Below are 16,801 nucleotides of genomic sequence, written 5' to 3'. Positions count from 1 at the left end.
GGTCCTTCAGGGGTTAAACTAACTTGTTTGGGGAATAAATTACACTTCTTCTCCATAGCAACAAATATAACAGACATCTTTAACACTAGTAAATGTGAAAGGTGATTGCAATGAGAATGAGCGTCTCATAGTGATAGAGGTACAATAGTAAAGTCTGTGACCTTGAGCCTTTACTGATTTTCAGAATCGAAGGCTCCCCAGAGCAATTAAATGCATCGGGCACTGATCAAATTTCTGTTACTGGATATTCGAACAAACATGGCAACTCAAAGCAACGGCAGCGATCTCTCTGTAACTAATTTGCATCAAAGATGTTCAAGATCCCAGTAGGGCCCTTTAAATCTGGTCTGAGATCACAGAATTCGCAATTGTGACCTCTTATAAGAGGTTCAAGTAAAACAATCTTATGGCTTAACCCAGTCACTAATTTTTGTGTCTTGATACATTTTTGCAGGTTGCAGTAATTATTATATTATGTGCTCCATTGTTCTACCAGCTACTTTATTACACTCTAGTTCTTGATATTAAATACTTTTTTTTTGTTTGTTTGTTTTTCTGCAGTCTTCCTCCTCTTCCCAGGAAAAGCTGCACCAGTTGCCCTTCCAACCCACTGCGGATGAATTGCACTTTCTCTCCAAACACTTCCGGAGCACAGAGAGCGTCACAGATGAAGAAGGGAGGCGCTCGCCATGCATGCGTCCCCGTTCCCGAAGCCTCAGGTGAGATGATTCCTGCTTTTGAATTTTTAAATGAATTGACAGTAATGAGTTGAAGTCTTTGGGCTTTATGAAGACTGGAAACTCTGGCCTTGGCTACTATAAGTGAACTGCTTTTCTAGGTATGTCACAAAGTTCGTTGAAATGTTCTTTTGTCTTCATGGTGTCATTTTCGTGAACTCCTGAGCATTTGGACTTTTCCACATACTGGTGCATTTATAAGTGGACATCATTTTGAAAGGACATAACTGCTGAACATAGGGTCCCAAAGTTGATGTGCATGTCCTACCAAAAACAAAACCATATTTTCAAGACCAGAGGTGCTCAAATAGGCAGACCAGGGCCTGAATACAGACCTCAGGTCAGGAGAACCATGGCTTATAGTAGGAGTCCCCATCGCTATTGGGCCCCTAAGCTAAAATCTAAAAAGAAGAGGGATACTAACGTGTTTCAAATCAGCTTTTCCTGGCTTATTCATAGCAAAAATCCAAGATTGTTACTTTCAAAATAAGGGCAACAACCACTCCTGGTACAAGAGCATAATGGCCACAAACTGTCTAAATGCATTAACCCTTTGTTGTTGTCCTTGAGGTATTCTAGGATGGCGTCTCTCAGAAACCCCTCGAATATATTTTTCCAATTATTGAAGTGAGCCTTACTGGCCTGTAGTTAGCAGGCTCTCATTTAGAATCCTTTTTGTATATTGGAACCACGCAAAGCGCCAATCCAGCAGTACAACACCGGTCTCAATAGTGTCCATAAATATAAGCAATAGCGGTCTAGCTATCACGTCACTTAGTTCCTGGGCCCCGCGACTTATCGATTTTTGATCCCCTATAACCGGCTCTGCACTTCCTCCTGTGTTAGGTATGCAATATTTATTTGGGGGTTCGTTTTATTCCCCTGCATCTCGTGTGGCATTTCATTTACAGAACGCCACGCTACACTAGAAAAGAAACTATTTAATAGATTTGCCTTCCGCCTATCGTCTTCTATGGTTTCTTCTTTATTATTTGTTAAAGGGCCAGTGCTCTCAGTGCAAATCCGTTTGCTTTTAATATAGTTGAAGAATAGTTTAGGGTTGTTTTTGCTCTCTTTGGCGATTAAGTCTTTCCACCTCCTCCTTAGTAATCTTGATCTTTCCTTTACATATTTTGTTTTTTCCCTGTATGATTTTAGCGCTTCTTCGCTGCCTTCTTGTTTTAGTAGTTTAAGCACTTTCTTTTTTTTCGTTTATTGCCCCCCTTACAGTCTTGTTGAGCCACATTGGTTTCCTTCTACTCGTAGCTCTTTTATTTTTAAAGGGTATGAACTGCTCACATGAGGTCGTTAGGATGTTTTTAAACTTCTCCCATTTGTCGTCTGTACTGTTATTTATGAGAACATTATCCCAATTAATTTTACCGATAGTAGTTCTGAGCTGATCAAATTTTGCTTTACTGAAGTTTAGTTTTCTTGTCGCTTCATGATGAGGCTTAAATGACCGCTAATATCTGTTAGTAGTATATGTAGTTAGAGGATATCCATTATAATGCATTTAAACACTCATCGTGTCTACTTACCTGTGTGCAAAGTACTTGTGCTTTTAGTTTTCAAGCAGCAACCTTTTAGATTTTTTGCTATGACTAAGATGTAGTAGTGTTAATAGGCAACATGTGGATATGAAAAGGTTAAGATATTCTGTCTTCATGTGCAAGAACCCTATTAGTTGCATCGAGCAAAGTAAACCCAGATCAACATGTAATATGCAGATATGAAAGGGTTAAGGCATTCCCGTGCGGTTTGTATCTATGGTTAGAGGAGTGCTTGTTGCTTTAATTTTGAAAGTAACAACCTTGGATCTGCCTGCTTTCAGGGCTTCCGTCTCTGGGTTGAAACGTGTTAAAGGCTCCTTCTATGGACTCGTAATGTCTGATGGTGGGGAGCTGGTCATCCTAGATCTGTTCTGACAAAAAGTTACTCCTGCTTGTCTGAGTGCTAACTAAAAGTAGACACCCTAACTATACAGGAGGCGTTCTACCAGCCGACCAAAACTGTCGTGTTACCTCCCATAGTTGGACTATCTCCAGACACATACTGGGGATTTATCTTTATGTATGGCCTGTTAACAGTTCACACCTTCAAAGCTCAGTAGTAAGCTGAGTTAGGCCGCATCCACATGGGCGACGGCGATATCGCTGCTATGTAACACCCGATTTTGTAGCATCCGTGATGCTTTTGGGCTCATTTCCACTTGCGAGAGCGATATTGGGCCGTGATTCACAGCCCAATATCGCTCTCGCAATGCTTCTGAAAAGCCATGAATGCGAGGCGTTTTCGCTGGGAAACAGCCTCACATCACAGTAGGGCTGAAGGAATATTCTGCCTTTGCTTTCACAGCCATAGTAGGAGATGGCAATCTTTTCCTATTGATTTTCAATGGGAGAAGATCGCAGCTGCTGTCAGAGTTCAGTGATGAGTGGACTCCCCATGGGGATGAAGGAATCCCCTGCCATAGCTGTCACAGCAGTGGCAGAGGAACGCTATCTTTTCCCTATGTTTTCAATGGGGCAGACGCTGCTGACAGCATCCAGGGGTTTCGCATCCAAGGAGTCGCCTGCTGCAGCTGTCATAGCTGCAGCAGAGGATAATGATCCGCTCCCATTGCTTTCAATGGGTCCAGCGCTGCGATATCGCAAAATGGAAATGCTGGGATTTCCTCGTCAGTGCTTTCCTTTTTTTCTTGTTAAAAATGTAGCATTGTGTCGCTGCTACACGCGATTTTCAAGCAAGAAAGTTAGTAGGACTTTCTAATGCTAAAATCGCATATCATGAAAATCAAAGTTCGCGCGATACAATAAACAAGGAGGCTCCATAGGGAAACACGGGCTACAAAAAAACAAAAGAAATCGTGGCTGTATAAAGCATGCCATGATTTTGTAGTCTCGCAGTGTACCAGGCTACAAAACATTGCTCGTTTGGAACAACCCATAGGAAAGCATGGGCTCTACATACATGCGATTTTGTAGCATTGTCGCATCACTACACAATCGTCCATGCAAATCGCCTGTGTGGATGCGGCCTTACAACACATGTATTGTCTGGGGGTTGGAGAGAAAACCCACACAGAACAAGAAGGGAATCACCAGCCTGCCTATCATTCCATAAGGCCACTTCCACACATGCGACAGTAATATTGCTGCTACAAAATCACTGCGATATCTCTGCTATAGGCTTCTTCACACGGGCAACAAAGTTGCGCAATTTTGTTGCGTTGCTACAATGATACACATCGCATGTATGTGAAGCCCCTGCTTTCCTATGGGTTCCTTCACACGTGATGTTTTGTAGCCTGTGACAACCCGACACAAAAGACTATCCCCCGACTATTTTTCTGTCACTTTCTCACAAAAAAATGCTTATGATTAGTGTCAGATGCCCAATTTTATATGCACTGAAGCAGTTCCTTTTTTTTTTCTTCAGCCCTGGACGAGCATCTACTAATTTTGATAATGAGATAATTATGATGAACCATGTTTACAAGGAAAGATTCCCCAAGGTAAGTGCATGATATAATCTGTGGCCTACCTTAGAAGTGTCATTCCTGTTTTCTGTATGGTAATATTTAAGGGCACCTGTGATGTCCTCCTATGCTACAGTCGCTGAGGGCAGCATTAAGTAGCGGCAGTCACTCTTGATTCCAGCGGTGTCATTTTTGGGGTAATGTGCAGCGATTTTACAGGTTGTTCCTGCAGCGCCCAGCAAGAGATGAGTCCAGCTTATTCATGATCCCACTCATCCTTATTGACAGGCTTCTAGCTATTAATCTGCCAGTCATAGAGGGTGGGCAGCAGCACCTCATGAATAAATTAGATTTACCTCTTGCCAGGAGCTGCAGAAACGTGCTGTAAGTTCTTAAAACTGCTGCACATTGCCACATAAGTGACAGACCGCTGCAATCAGCATGTCTGTCACTACTTTATGCTTCCCTCACTGAATAAAGGATACAACAGGTTTGCTTTCTCATTACCCCATAAGTTATGTCCCTCAGTATACACACAGTATTCACGGTAACTGCCCGAACCAGCAGCAGCACTAGTCACAGCTAATGGCAGCAGGATGGAAAAACATCCCTTCACCATTTGTAAAAACTAGATTGAATCAGCAATATTGGTCGCCATCTGGGGCTCTGTTTTTCATTAAAGGCTTTCCTGATAACACATAGTGGGATCCGATCTCCTCTCATATTACCGGCACAAATCTTGTTTGGGAGCCAAGAGAGCCCCATTATGCAAGCTGGTTATTAGTGATTAAATAGCATGTCTGTAGGAAGGACAAAAGCTTTATAAAGCAGCATAAACGATGAGCGATCAGTTTGATCATTCATCTTTCATCTTAAACAGCGGCCATTCAGTAGTGAACTGCCGCTGTGTTATATCAATGGAGGGGGAGGGGAGCGCGAGGAGAGAAATCTGCACTGCCCCACCCCCTGCTGGCTGCTCCGTGAGCGAGCCGGAACCAGTAGCTCCCGTGTGACGGCACGGAGCGTGGACACCGAGTTTCGGGCATCGTTTGCCCGACAGTCGTCCCGTGTAAATGGACCTTAACATTTGCTAAAACGTACCTGCAGCCAATTATTATTATACGGCTATTAATATGTTTCTTCCAATGCTTATTACTTGTTTTGTTTTTTTTAGCATTACAGTTAACCTATATTTCTGTACTTCAGGCAACTGCACAAATGGAGGAGAGACTTGAAGACATCATCACAAACCTCTGCCCTAGTCGGACCTTACCTCTCGCAGATGGTGTCCTTGGCTTTATACACCACCAGATTATTGAGCTGGCCCGAGATTGCCTCGATAAATCAAAGGGGGCGCTAGTTACTTCTCGTTACTTTGTGGAATTGCAGGAGAAATTGGAAAAAATGCTGGATGATGTAAGATTTTTATTAATAATTGTAAATGTAATTGTTTACGATTTACAGATGTACCAGAGCTTATATTAACTCTTAATGTGCAATGAAAAGTTCTACGCTGCAATTCATTTGCCTTTTCAATAGCTTTTCATTGGCTTTTGTGTTAAACTCCTGTCATAATTACTGCTGCTGATTAGAGGCTCCTGTCACACAGTTATAATGATGGAGATCACAGCGCTGCTCATCTTCCTGACTATATAATTATGGTCTGTAGTTTATTTAGGTGAATATAGGATGCAAGGTCCTCCCAGCAGGTAGAGATGGTACTGGTTCTAGTTGGTTGTGTCATGTTATGCTGTGGTGATGCATCATGGGTGTGTTAGCAAAGCATAAAGAAAGCGAACAGGTTGAAATCTAAAAATCAAGAGTGATAAGCATCAGGCAGGGGGCTGCACTGCATGAAAGTGACAGCAATATACATAGATGTTCAGAACGTGATAGGCAATCAGGTGAAGGGAAGCAGGGCTGGTAAAATGTGTTTTCGCTGGAGTGGCCCTTTAGGATAACCTGCTTTTAGAAAATGATCACAGTTAAGTTAAACTTTGCTAAAGCTGTATATTTAGTTTTGCCTTTGGACTTTATTATACAATCCTTTTGCAGGTGCCATAGTTACGCAACAATAATTTTGGCAACCGTTACTAATGTATCTACCTGTCCTACACTCTGAGCAGGTAGAAAATGAAAGAATAAAAAATGATGGTTATAATTTTAGAAATATATATTTTTTTCTTTTAAGGGGCAGAAAAATGGAGCACTGCTGTAATAGGCGTTTATTAAGTGTCCCGTTAGTTACTTTAGCCCCCATGTAGACCAAGCATCTCCATGCTAACAAAGAGCAAACTAATTCTAATCCTGCAGTCTCATACTTTCTTCAGTTTGTCCCCGTTTTGTGCGCCAGTACTGTACATTTGGTTGGATAGGACAGATAGAAGGTAATAGGACTGACTGCAGGATCAGAATGTACAGGTTCTTGTTACTAAGGAGAAGCATAATTAGCATAGGTGCTGTAGATGGAAAGTAGAATTTTTTTTTAATTTACATCTACTGTAAAGCTGCTTCAATTTTCATTTTATTTGTATTTTATGTTCTTAAAAAAAATCGAATCATTAATTTTAGGTTAAACGATTATGAAGTTAAAAAAAAATTGTAATTCATAAATCAGCGATATGCTCTCTAGGTTAATCTGATGGATAATTCGTTTTTTTCCCCCCTTTACTTTAGGCTTATAATCGATCAGAAAGTGAAGAAGTTACTTTTATTATTCAGCTAGCAAGAAAGTTGTTGATGATTATTGCGCGTCCAGCAAGACTCCTTGAATGCCTGGTAATAAAGTCCAAGTAATTCTGACACTGGTTTTTCACCACATGTTGTACTTCATTTAGTTGATAAAAATAGACCGATAGAATTTATGTAAATTTATTAAAAGCACCTAATTTAAGAAAAATTTGGAAAATATTGTAATTTTTTTCACGTTTTCAATTACAATATGTCAAATATACTGTATACATTTTTGAGATATATATATTAGTTTAATTTATTTTGGAAGCACATTTGAAAAACTTGTTTTTTTTTTTTTTTTTAAACTACTTAGGAGACGTACAAATTTAATATTAATTATTAAAATTTTGAGGAACACTTTGTTTCCCTACACCAAGCCAAGATAGCAAAGGCTCATAAGTGTCAGGATGATAGATAATCCCCAAATGACCCGATTTATAAAATACACCCCGTAATATATTCACTGAGGGATGTCATGACTATTTTAACCACACAGGGGTTTTTTTCAGGAGTTAATGCAATTTAGAGGAGAATAAAATACAATTTCATAGATTTGCAAATGTGTCATTTAAAGGCAGTTTTTTCCTATAGTGCAAATGAAAATGGGGATTTACACCCCAAAATGGATACCCCTGTTTGTCCTGTGTTCAGAAATATACCCATTGTGACCCTAATCTTTTGTCTAGATGCACAACGCGGCCCAAACCAAAAGGGGTAGACGTCTGTTTTAATGCAGTATGTTTTGCCTTTTTTTCTTCAATATTTAGGAATTTGATCCAGAACAATTTTACCATCTGTTAGAGGCTGCTGAGGGTCATGCCAAGGAAGGTCAGGGTATAAAGACTGACATTCCACGTTATATCATCAGCCAGTTGGGTCTCACAAAGGATCCGTTAGAAGGTAAATTATGGGATATATCACCCTTGTTTGTTAAAACTTCATATCATTTATTTTTTTTTTTTAATGAACAGACTTCAGCTGCAGTCCAAAGTAATACACTGAACTGTATGAGATTTTGTGGACTGCAGCTGTCATTCCATAGTTAAAAAGTAATCTACACTACAAACAGCCTCCGTATTATTCTAGCCTTAAGGCTTTGTTCCCACAAGTGTGTATCGACCGCCGTTTTCATGGCCGGCTGATATACACTACGATCTGAGGAGTAAAAACTCGTGAACAAATGGATGCACAAATCTAACAGTCGTGTGCCCGTTCAGACGGCATGGGCTCCGGTGCATATACGTCGAGGCCACCATGCCGTTACCCCTTCCCTCCCCCTCGCCAGCTCACCTGCCCTCTCCTCCCCTCTGGCTGTTTGCAATGGGAGGGGGCGGAGCTAAGCTCCAAGCCCTTGTCCGCAGCCAGCAATGAGAGGAGACGGGATGGGGTGGCGCTTAGCTCCAGGACTATCCCTTGGGCCTGACGTAAAAGCGCCCGGCTTTATATTGGCCCAGCCAGACGCTTTTACGTCGCGGGAGTACAGCCATCGTAGCATATATTGGCCGACCGCGAAAATGGCGGGTCGATTTGCGCTCGTGGGAACAAAGCCTAAAGGCTGTGAAAACCTTTTGTGCATGAAAAATCTCTGCACAAACCGCTTCCTAAGTCCCCGCAGAAAAAAATATGCACTTACCTGTTTTTGTTGCTTTGAGTTTTCTTTTTCGTGCATTTAGAAAGAATTATACTTGGTTTGCAGGCTCTCCTACATTCAAGTTTCTGGCTTGGGGGCATTGCCAGCACTGATCAGCTGGTTTCCCTCATTAACCTACTCGGCTCCTCCTCTCCTCTTTCAGAGGCTGTGTAGTATAAACATACCCACTTAATACTACACAGCTATCTCTCCATCCTCTCTATGAGTAGCTGCTAGTACCGTGCCCCTTCCTGCTGGTAGGAGCAATAAATTCACCCAAATTGAATCACAGCCCTCTATACTGGCAGTTTTCTCAGCACTCTGTCCTCCTGATCTCCTCTACCATTTAACAGCATGGGATGATTTAGTGAATCCTGCACTGAGCAGGGGGTTGGACCCGATGACCCTGGGAGTCCCTTACAACTCTACCATTCTATGAGCACTATCATACAGCCCTCAAATACCTCAATGAACGTACATCATGTGTGCTCTTTAGGCCACTCTCATACATTGTAAAAATGCTTTGTTTTTTAATGCAGCGTTCACTGCGTCTTTAGCTGCGTTGACATGCAGTTTTAACAGCGTTTGACTGTGTTTCCTGCTGTGTTTTCAGCACAGTTATAAACGTAGCCAAGCAAGCAGATAATGTCAGAACTTAAAAAACGCAGTCAAAAACGTGGCAACTGCATCCTGCCACATTTACAGCAGCGCTGAAAACGCACCCCATTCATTTCAATAGGCAAAGCATCGCGTTTAGAAACGCATGAAAATAGAACAGCCTGCCTATGAAAAACGCAGCTTAAAAAAAACACGATTTAGCGCCTGTCTGAGAAGCAGTATAGGGGAAATTAGTAATAAACATTCAATTTAGTTTCAAGCCTGTCCAAGCTCTGCAATAGGGAACGGATCTGTGGCGATATGATCAAATAATGAATCAAAAATATTAATCGGTCCTTCTTTTTCCAGAGATTGTTCAGCTGGATAATTATGACACAGAATCCACTCTGCAGCTGGAGCAAGAAGATTTTCATGATGTAAGATGTCTGAGAAGACTAGCTTTCCAATATTTATACCATAAGTGCATCATATTCCAATGTTCTGTGTGGATGTTCGCTCTCCATTGGTCTCGTTTGTTTTATTTTAGGCTTGTATTTCAAGTACACCTACCAGAAAGAAGCCAGGCGAGAATGATTTTGAAACTATCAAACTGATCAGCAACGGTGCCTATGGGTATGTGATTGCCTGTGTTTTGTTTAACCCCTTCATCCTAAAGAGTGTATGTGTACGCCGTCCAGTGGCAGGTTTGTATGGAGTGGGCCAGGCAGCCAACCCCACTTTATAAACTGTGGGTACTCGCTGTTTCTGATAGCTGACACCTGCGCACAACAGCTGTGATCAGCACCCACGCCAACTGCAGCTGTCACCCATTTAAATTCCTAGATCAGAGTTTAGGGGCCTAATACTGAAATTTTGCAGTATATGATTCAAGCAATCAAAAGTTCAAGTCCCACATGGGGACAAAAATAAGTAAAAAATAAAGGATACTAAGACTTCATACCCTACCCCCTTTCCTGCAGTTATAAGGAATTAAAAACAAAAACCACCAACCTATTTGGTACCGCTGCATTTGTAAAAGTCCAGTCTATCAAAATAACACATTATTTATCCAACACGTTGAATGTAGTCATAAAAAAAAAAATGTGAACACCAGAAATGCCCTTTTTGTTTTTTTGGTCATCCTGTCTCCAAGGAAAGAATTTTGAGTGCATACAACTTTTTGATCACTTTTTATCAAAATGATATCAAAAGAAACCACAAGTCATCCCACACAAAAAACAAGCCCTCACACAACCTCATCGATGAAAAGTTTAAAAAAAAATGTTATGGTGGTCAGAAGATTGTGACAGAAAATCTTTTTATTTATATATTTTTTTAGATATCTTAATAGCACAGCATAAAATACTGAATGACATTTTGTATTGTAATTAGAGATAAGCGAGCACGCTCGGATAAGGCAGTTACTTAAGCGAGCATCGCTCTTCTCGAGTAACTGCATTCTCGTCGGAGCAGGCTCTGGGGGAGGGGGAGAGTGAGAGATCTCGGAATGACCCACAGAATGAAGTAATGTCATTTTTGCCACAGGATGGATATCATAAAAACAATATTCGCCCAAAGATGGAGAAATTGTGGGGTATTTTTCCCTTTTACTCTAATTAGAAATTTTTAAGGATTTTCAGTACGTTAAATAGTACCATTGAGAAATACAACTCATCCTGCCAAAATACAAGCCTTCAGACAGCTACATCGGCAGAAAAATAAGTGTTCAGATTTTTAGTTTCAAATGTATAAAATTCATTAAACCAGAAAAGCATGTGCGTGCATGTTCGGACAAGCATAATGGACTCTGCCAACCATTTACTGAGCTGGATCCAGCATGAAACAATAATATAGTATAGAACCTTTTTCAATTCTTTCCATCGATAGAGCTGTGTGAGGACTTGTCATTTGCAGGACATCTTTTAGTTTCTACTGGCACAATTGTTTGACTTTTTTTTTTTTCTTTCTGATGACGACCACATCTTTCTTTCTGATGACGAATACATAATGAATTGCAGAATTTTATAGTGGCATTTATAAGGTTAACTGCTGCTGTTGACAGTTTACACCAGCTGTGTATGGAGTAGATTCGGCAGCTGATCCCACTCTATTTTAGCATCTCGCACCCAGGACGTAAATATACATTGTGGAGCACTAAAGCGTTATAAATCTGACGACTCGTTTAAATTAACTTCTGCATTTCTTTCTGGTAGTGCTGTGTACCTTGTCAGACACAAAGAGACTCGCCAACGCTTCGCCATGAAGAAGATCAACAAACAAAATTTGATCCTACGAAACCAGATCCAGCAAGTATTTGTTGAAAGGGACATATTAACTTTTGCAGAGAATCCCTTCGTTGTCAGCATGTTCTGCTCTTTTGAAACCCGAAGACATCTGTGCATGGTGATGGAGTATGTGGAGGGTGGGTATTCAGGATGTATTAACCTATTAGCCATTCATTCTATTTCCCCTGATGTGCTGGATGAGAGTTCAGCGTCACTGTGTTAACAGTATTCTGATGCTTGATGCTAGCCATACACATTAAAGTCATTGGGACACACCAAAAACAGCAGGATAGACAGCTGTCTACTTTGTATGGTGCAGCATAAAAGGAAATGAAGATTTCCCCGTAATTTCCCCTTCAAACAGACATGTACGCTCAGTGGATTGGCACTTATTTGTTCCCTTCTTATTGGGAAGCACTTTTAGAGCAAACATGAATTCTATTCTTCCAGAACACATTGAGGGAAATTTACCAAGCCTGGCATTTCTGACACCGGGCTTAGTATAATTTTTCTCATTGCTTCATGTATTCAGTGCATCCTGGCAGGTCTGTGTACCTTTTCAGAAATGTATACCAGGTCGGTCCTGGTGTACATCTACGGTATACTTTACCCCAGTTTCTGCAATAAATTAGATAAATCTGTCTGCCCAGGACAGACACTCCCTATCCGGCAAACACCACCCACTTTTCAAAAAAGTGACAGGGCTGGTGCAAAAATGTCACAAATTTTGCGCAAAAAATGGCAACTTTTTTTTACTCCATAAACTGGCGTAAAAGCTTTTGTAAATGTGCCCCATGATGCTCTGCTATTTCTATTCTGTTAATTTTACAATGGAAATTTGTATTGTATTGCCTAAGGCATCAAAATGCTTGGCCGATATAGATCACGTTTTCTTATTTCTTTGTTTTTAGGTGGAGATTGTGCTACACTTTTAAAGAATATGGGGCCTCTTCCTGTTGACATGAGCCGCATGTATTTTGCTGAAACTGTCCTGGCGTTGGAGTATCTGCACAATTATGGAATTGTTCACAGGGACCTCAAACCTGACAAGTTAGTTCTACTCTAGTTCTGCCGTTGAGAGCATTTATTGTTTGTGTCTTTTGCAGAAGACATAAATAAGTAGTGGGATAGAGGGCATACATTTCGTCTCATGATTTTAAAAGGAGACTTGCTTCCGGTACTGGTGTATCTTGTCTCCACCGGATAAAAGGGTGGAGACATGGGTTGGCCAGGTGCAGTTATAGGGGAGGGGGCATGTCACACCCCCAATAGTGTATTGTATGTTGCGCACACACACAGCATGTAACGTCCCGGCTGTCAGCATCTGAGTTCTGGAGGTCCCAGTTGTTTCTCGCACAGAGTAATAAGCACCCCTGCACCGCACGTAGCATGTCAGATCGCGGCTGTGAACTTGTCAGGTGCTGCATCTGTGTACCCCTGACGGCTGTCTCCTGCCCCCCCCCCCCCCCCCAGACAGCATGTCAGGTGTCGGCTGTTTTTCGGCGGAGGTGTCGCTCCTGGGCCCCCCGTGCCATAGTTTCCCTGACTGCTGTCACTCACCCCAGCGCTCTCTTGTCCCATCGGCACTCCTGCGCTGGCCTTCTCGCTGCCGCTGTGCTGTAGTCCTCCTGCATCGCCACTTTACAGGGGCACTCTAGCACCAATGCTGGATGAAGCTCCAGGCCCTCTGTCCTCGAGCAGAACGTCAGCCAATCCGCTGCTTTGGGGGCCGTTACAAGGTGTTATCTGTCACTTTGCAGGTCTCCACCCATATTTCTGGTGTAGACCAGATACACCAGTACCCTTCCTATTGTACTTTATTTTAACTTTGGCCAATTTTCCTTTGTCTGCAAAGCAATAGCAATGTGGGTATATACATTTATTATGATGATTTTGAGCAAGTAAAATAACATTAATGCTTTTAAAAAATAAAAATAAAAAAACACGTACATTTGTGTAGTACTCATTGATAACATAGCATTCACAATACTGTTGGGGTCTAGGCTGGAATCTCTCACTATCCTCTGCTGATGGTGATTTGCATCCTGGCAGCTGTAGTTTTTATACTGAGCACTGTACAATAATTTAAATAGAAAATGGACTACTTGAACTTAAGGCCCATTTACACCAGCCGATTATCGCGAAAAATCACTAATCGGCGATTGTTTTAGCGATAATCAGTGCATGTAAATGTGCGCCCATCGTCTGATCATTAAATTCAGTCCAACCTAAAAATCGTCACTCAATTTTCATCAGTAGTTCTCCACAGGGAGTGCTGATAGCATTGTTTCCCATGGAGAACAAAAGATCTGAGTGCAGATAATATCTAAGGGCTAATAGCTGCACTCAGGGAAGGCTTCATTTGCATACTTAATTGGCATTTAACCCCAATGGTCACATGATCGCCGAGTCGGGAGACAGAAGGGAGAATGCAGAAGACGCCGGACAGGTAATCAGGCTCCCGGCTCGGCGTTCATGTGACCACTGGGGGTCAGGTGACACTGGCTCACACATGATCGCCGGCCGGAATCTCCGTGCATTACATAGCACTAATTGAGCGCTATGTAATGTGTAAAGGAGAAGGCAGAAAGGGTTAAAAACCCTTTCTGCCTTCTCCTCGGGGGTCCTCGATGAGGACCAGTGCAGGAGTGTATCTGCACCCGATGTGTCTGACGATCGGGTTCAGATGCACTCCTGCACTGCAGTGTCGGGCCTGCCCCGACATCGGAGCTGTGGAGGGAAATTATGATGTCGGGGCAGGCCCGACATTGGATTGGAAAGGGTTAAGTAGCTGAGAAGTAAAGATTTATGTTTAGTAAAGATTAATGTTTTATTTGAGATGGTTTGTGCTGTGTTATCCTTTCTGAGTAGTGATTAATATTCTCTCTGGAGAACTCCCCATTCTTCAGTCCGCTCATCCTTGGAGTTTGGTGTAGTGTAGCGCACCAATGACTGTAATTCACTACATCCTGCTGCAAGAAATTCATACAGTACCGAATGAGCGGACTGAAGAACGGGGAGTTCTCCAGATATTATCTGTATAAGCTCTTTATTTGCTGCCTGCATTACAGTGCTATTAGGGCATGGTAAATATATTCCTGTCTCCCTGCAGTTTGCTGATCACTTCTCTTGGACATATCAAGCTAACAGATTTTGGTCTGTCAAAAATTGGTCTTATGAACATGACAACTAATCTCTATGAAGGACATATTGAAAAAGACACAAGAGAATTCTTGGACAAACAGGTTTGTATTCATTTGCCTTCTGCTAGTTAAATGTTAAACACAATACAGGTTCTAAATACTGGGCATACAGCATTAACCTTTCCCAGTCCACCAGGAATTAGAAAGCCTTCCGGCCTATTTGTCATAAGCTTGCAATCACATGACTCACAAAATGTGATATGTTAACATTACATCTGAATCTTATGAGTCGTGTGATTATCCATGAAGATGGCATTTCCTTTTTATATTTTTTCATTGAACTTCAAAGCAAATGTAGAAACAAATTATTTAAAGTCTCTCCAGCAAATGATTATTGTGGTCAATATGTGAGCATTTGGGCTTTTACTTGAATGTATTATTTTTTTTTGTCTTCAGGTATGTGGGACTCCTGAGTACATAGCTCCTGAAGTGATCCTACGGCAAGGTTATGGAAAGCCTGTGGACTGGTGGGCAATGGGCATCATTCTCTATGAATTCCTGGTGGGCTGCGTTCCATTCTTCGGTGATACCCCAGAGGAACTGTTTGGACAGGTGATCAGTGGTAAGTGGATTTTAGAGTCTTCTGAATTCAGTACAATGAGTTACTTTGCAACGTATTCTGATAAACTTTAATGTAGGTTTGCTGCACTTTCCCTAATGATTGTGCCTTAAATATAGACTAGGTCTCTTAAACAACAAAGCATATAGAATAGACTTGGGGCCATTTACACCAAATGATTTCTCGTTTGAACGAGCGAAGAATGTCAGAGTTCGCTCGCTCGGGCAGCCTGTTTATACTAGCAGATGCATCATTGGCTCGTTCAAACGAGAATCGTTCCGTTATTCACATTCACTGTAGTAAGTGACTGATATTCAAACCAAATGATTAGTGAACAAGTCAATGATTTATTTATTTTTGTCCTCATAAAATGAACGATTGAAGGATTTCTTTTGAAGGATCGTTTCGTGTAAAAGGGCCTTTACTTAGTATGGGGGATAAGAGACATTTCCCACTACTTCCCCTCCAGGAAAGCCTCAGATAACCTCTAAAAGAGTGGGTAATTTACTGATGTGTCTCAGGAGGCAATAGATAAGTAGGCAGAATTTATTGGCTTTTGGAAGAAATTCTGCCTAGTACTCTACTGCCACCTTAGAGATATTAGTAAATCGCGCATTCTCTTAGAAGTTATTTGAGGATTTCTGGAAAAACACAACTATTACAGACTTTCCTAACATTTTCTTCACAATGTAAAACAGTGCCAGAATTGTGACCCTGCATAGAGGACCGTAAGAAGTCTTGGCGAAGAAAACCAGACCTCAAACTTGTCAGCCCATAACATCCTCAACATTTCTTCTTGGGAGATTTGTTTTTTTAACTCCTGAAGTTAAGTGCCTAGGCCAGTGGCGGTGAACCTTTTGGCACGCGTGCCAGAGGCGGCACACTGTGCCCTCCCTGCTGGCACGCGCCACTGTCTTACCACGATACTGATTACCTGCTGTCGTGCTGCAGCTCACTATGGTAATCATGCAGCAGCGCTGATCCTTGCACACACCTTGACGTCGGTGTGCAGCTGGGATCCTCCTCCCCTGAGTCCTCTCCTCCTTGATTACGTTGAAGAGAACAAGGGAGGAAATGTTCCGGGCGTGCACACTGACATCAGTGTGCACCCGGGATCAGTGCCGTCAGAGGAGCAGCGGCGCTGACTGCACGGAGGAGGTAAGTATATGGCGGGTGACTATTACTACTGGGGCTATTGAAGGGGTTAATATTACTGGGGCTGCTGGGATGGGGGGGGGATCTCTTACTACTGGGGCTATTAAAGGGGTTAATACTACTGGGGCTGCTGAAAGGGTTACTATTACTGCGGCTGCTAAGAGGCGTTAATATTACTACGGGGGCTACTGGAAGGCTTACTATTACTACTGGGGCTATTGAAGGGGTTATTACTAGGGCTGCTGGGGGAGGAGTGACTATTACTTCTGGGGCTATATAGAAGAGGTTAATATTACTGGGGCTGCTGGGGGGGCAGACTATTACTGGGGCTATTGATGGGGTTAATATTACTGTGGCTGCTGAAAGTTGTTAATAGTGCTACTCAGTGGGTTATTATTACTACTGAGGCCGCTGTGGGGGA

The 16,801-nt window shown here is 42.0% G+C and overlaps 1 protein-coding gene across 4 annotated transcripts in view; it reads left to right on the top strand.

Annotated features, from left to right (window-relative positions):
• Positions 1-16,801, top strand: part of MAST3 (microtubule associated serine/threonine kinase 3) — a 79,225-nt gene that overhangs the window by 29,785 nt on the left and 32,639 nt on the right. For all 4 annotated transcript variants that reach the window (XM_066574539.1, XM_066574537.1, XM_066574538.1 and 1 more), the window contains 11 exons: positions 562-719; positions 4,179-4,254; positions 5,425-5,634; positions 6,895-6,996; positions 7,719-7,851; positions 9,548-9,615; positions 9,726-9,811; positions 11,392-11,600; positions 12,375-12,513; positions 14,576-14,708; positions 15,063-15,228. In XM_066574539.1, coding sequence (XP_066430636.1) covers positions 562-719; positions 4,179-4,254; positions 5,425-5,634; positions 6,895-6,996; positions 7,719-7,851; positions 9,548-9,615; positions 9,726-9,811; positions 11,392-11,600; positions 12,375-12,513; positions 14,576-14,708; positions 15,063-15,228 — 1,480 coding nt within the window. The remainder of the gene's footprint in view (positions 1-561; positions 720-4,178; positions 4,255-5,424; positions 5,635-6,894; positions 6,997-7,718; positions 7,852-9,547; positions 9,616-9,725; positions 9,812-11,391; positions 11,601-12,374; positions 12,514-14,575; positions 14,709-15,062; positions 15,229-16,801) is intronic.

This window comes from Eleutherodactylus coqui, chromosome 7, assembly GCF_035609145.1.
Source record: "Eleutherodactylus coqui strain aEleCoq1 chromosome 7, aEleCoq1.hap1, whole genome shotgun sequence".
In the NCBI taxonomy this organism is placed as follows: domain Eukaryota; kingdom Metazoa; phylum Chordata; class Amphibia; order Anura; family Eleutherodactylidae; genus Eleutherodactylus; species Eleutherodactylus coqui.
The sequence above is the reverse complement of the archived record's forward strand: the minus strand, read 5'-3'. Positions and strand labels throughout refer to the sequence as shown.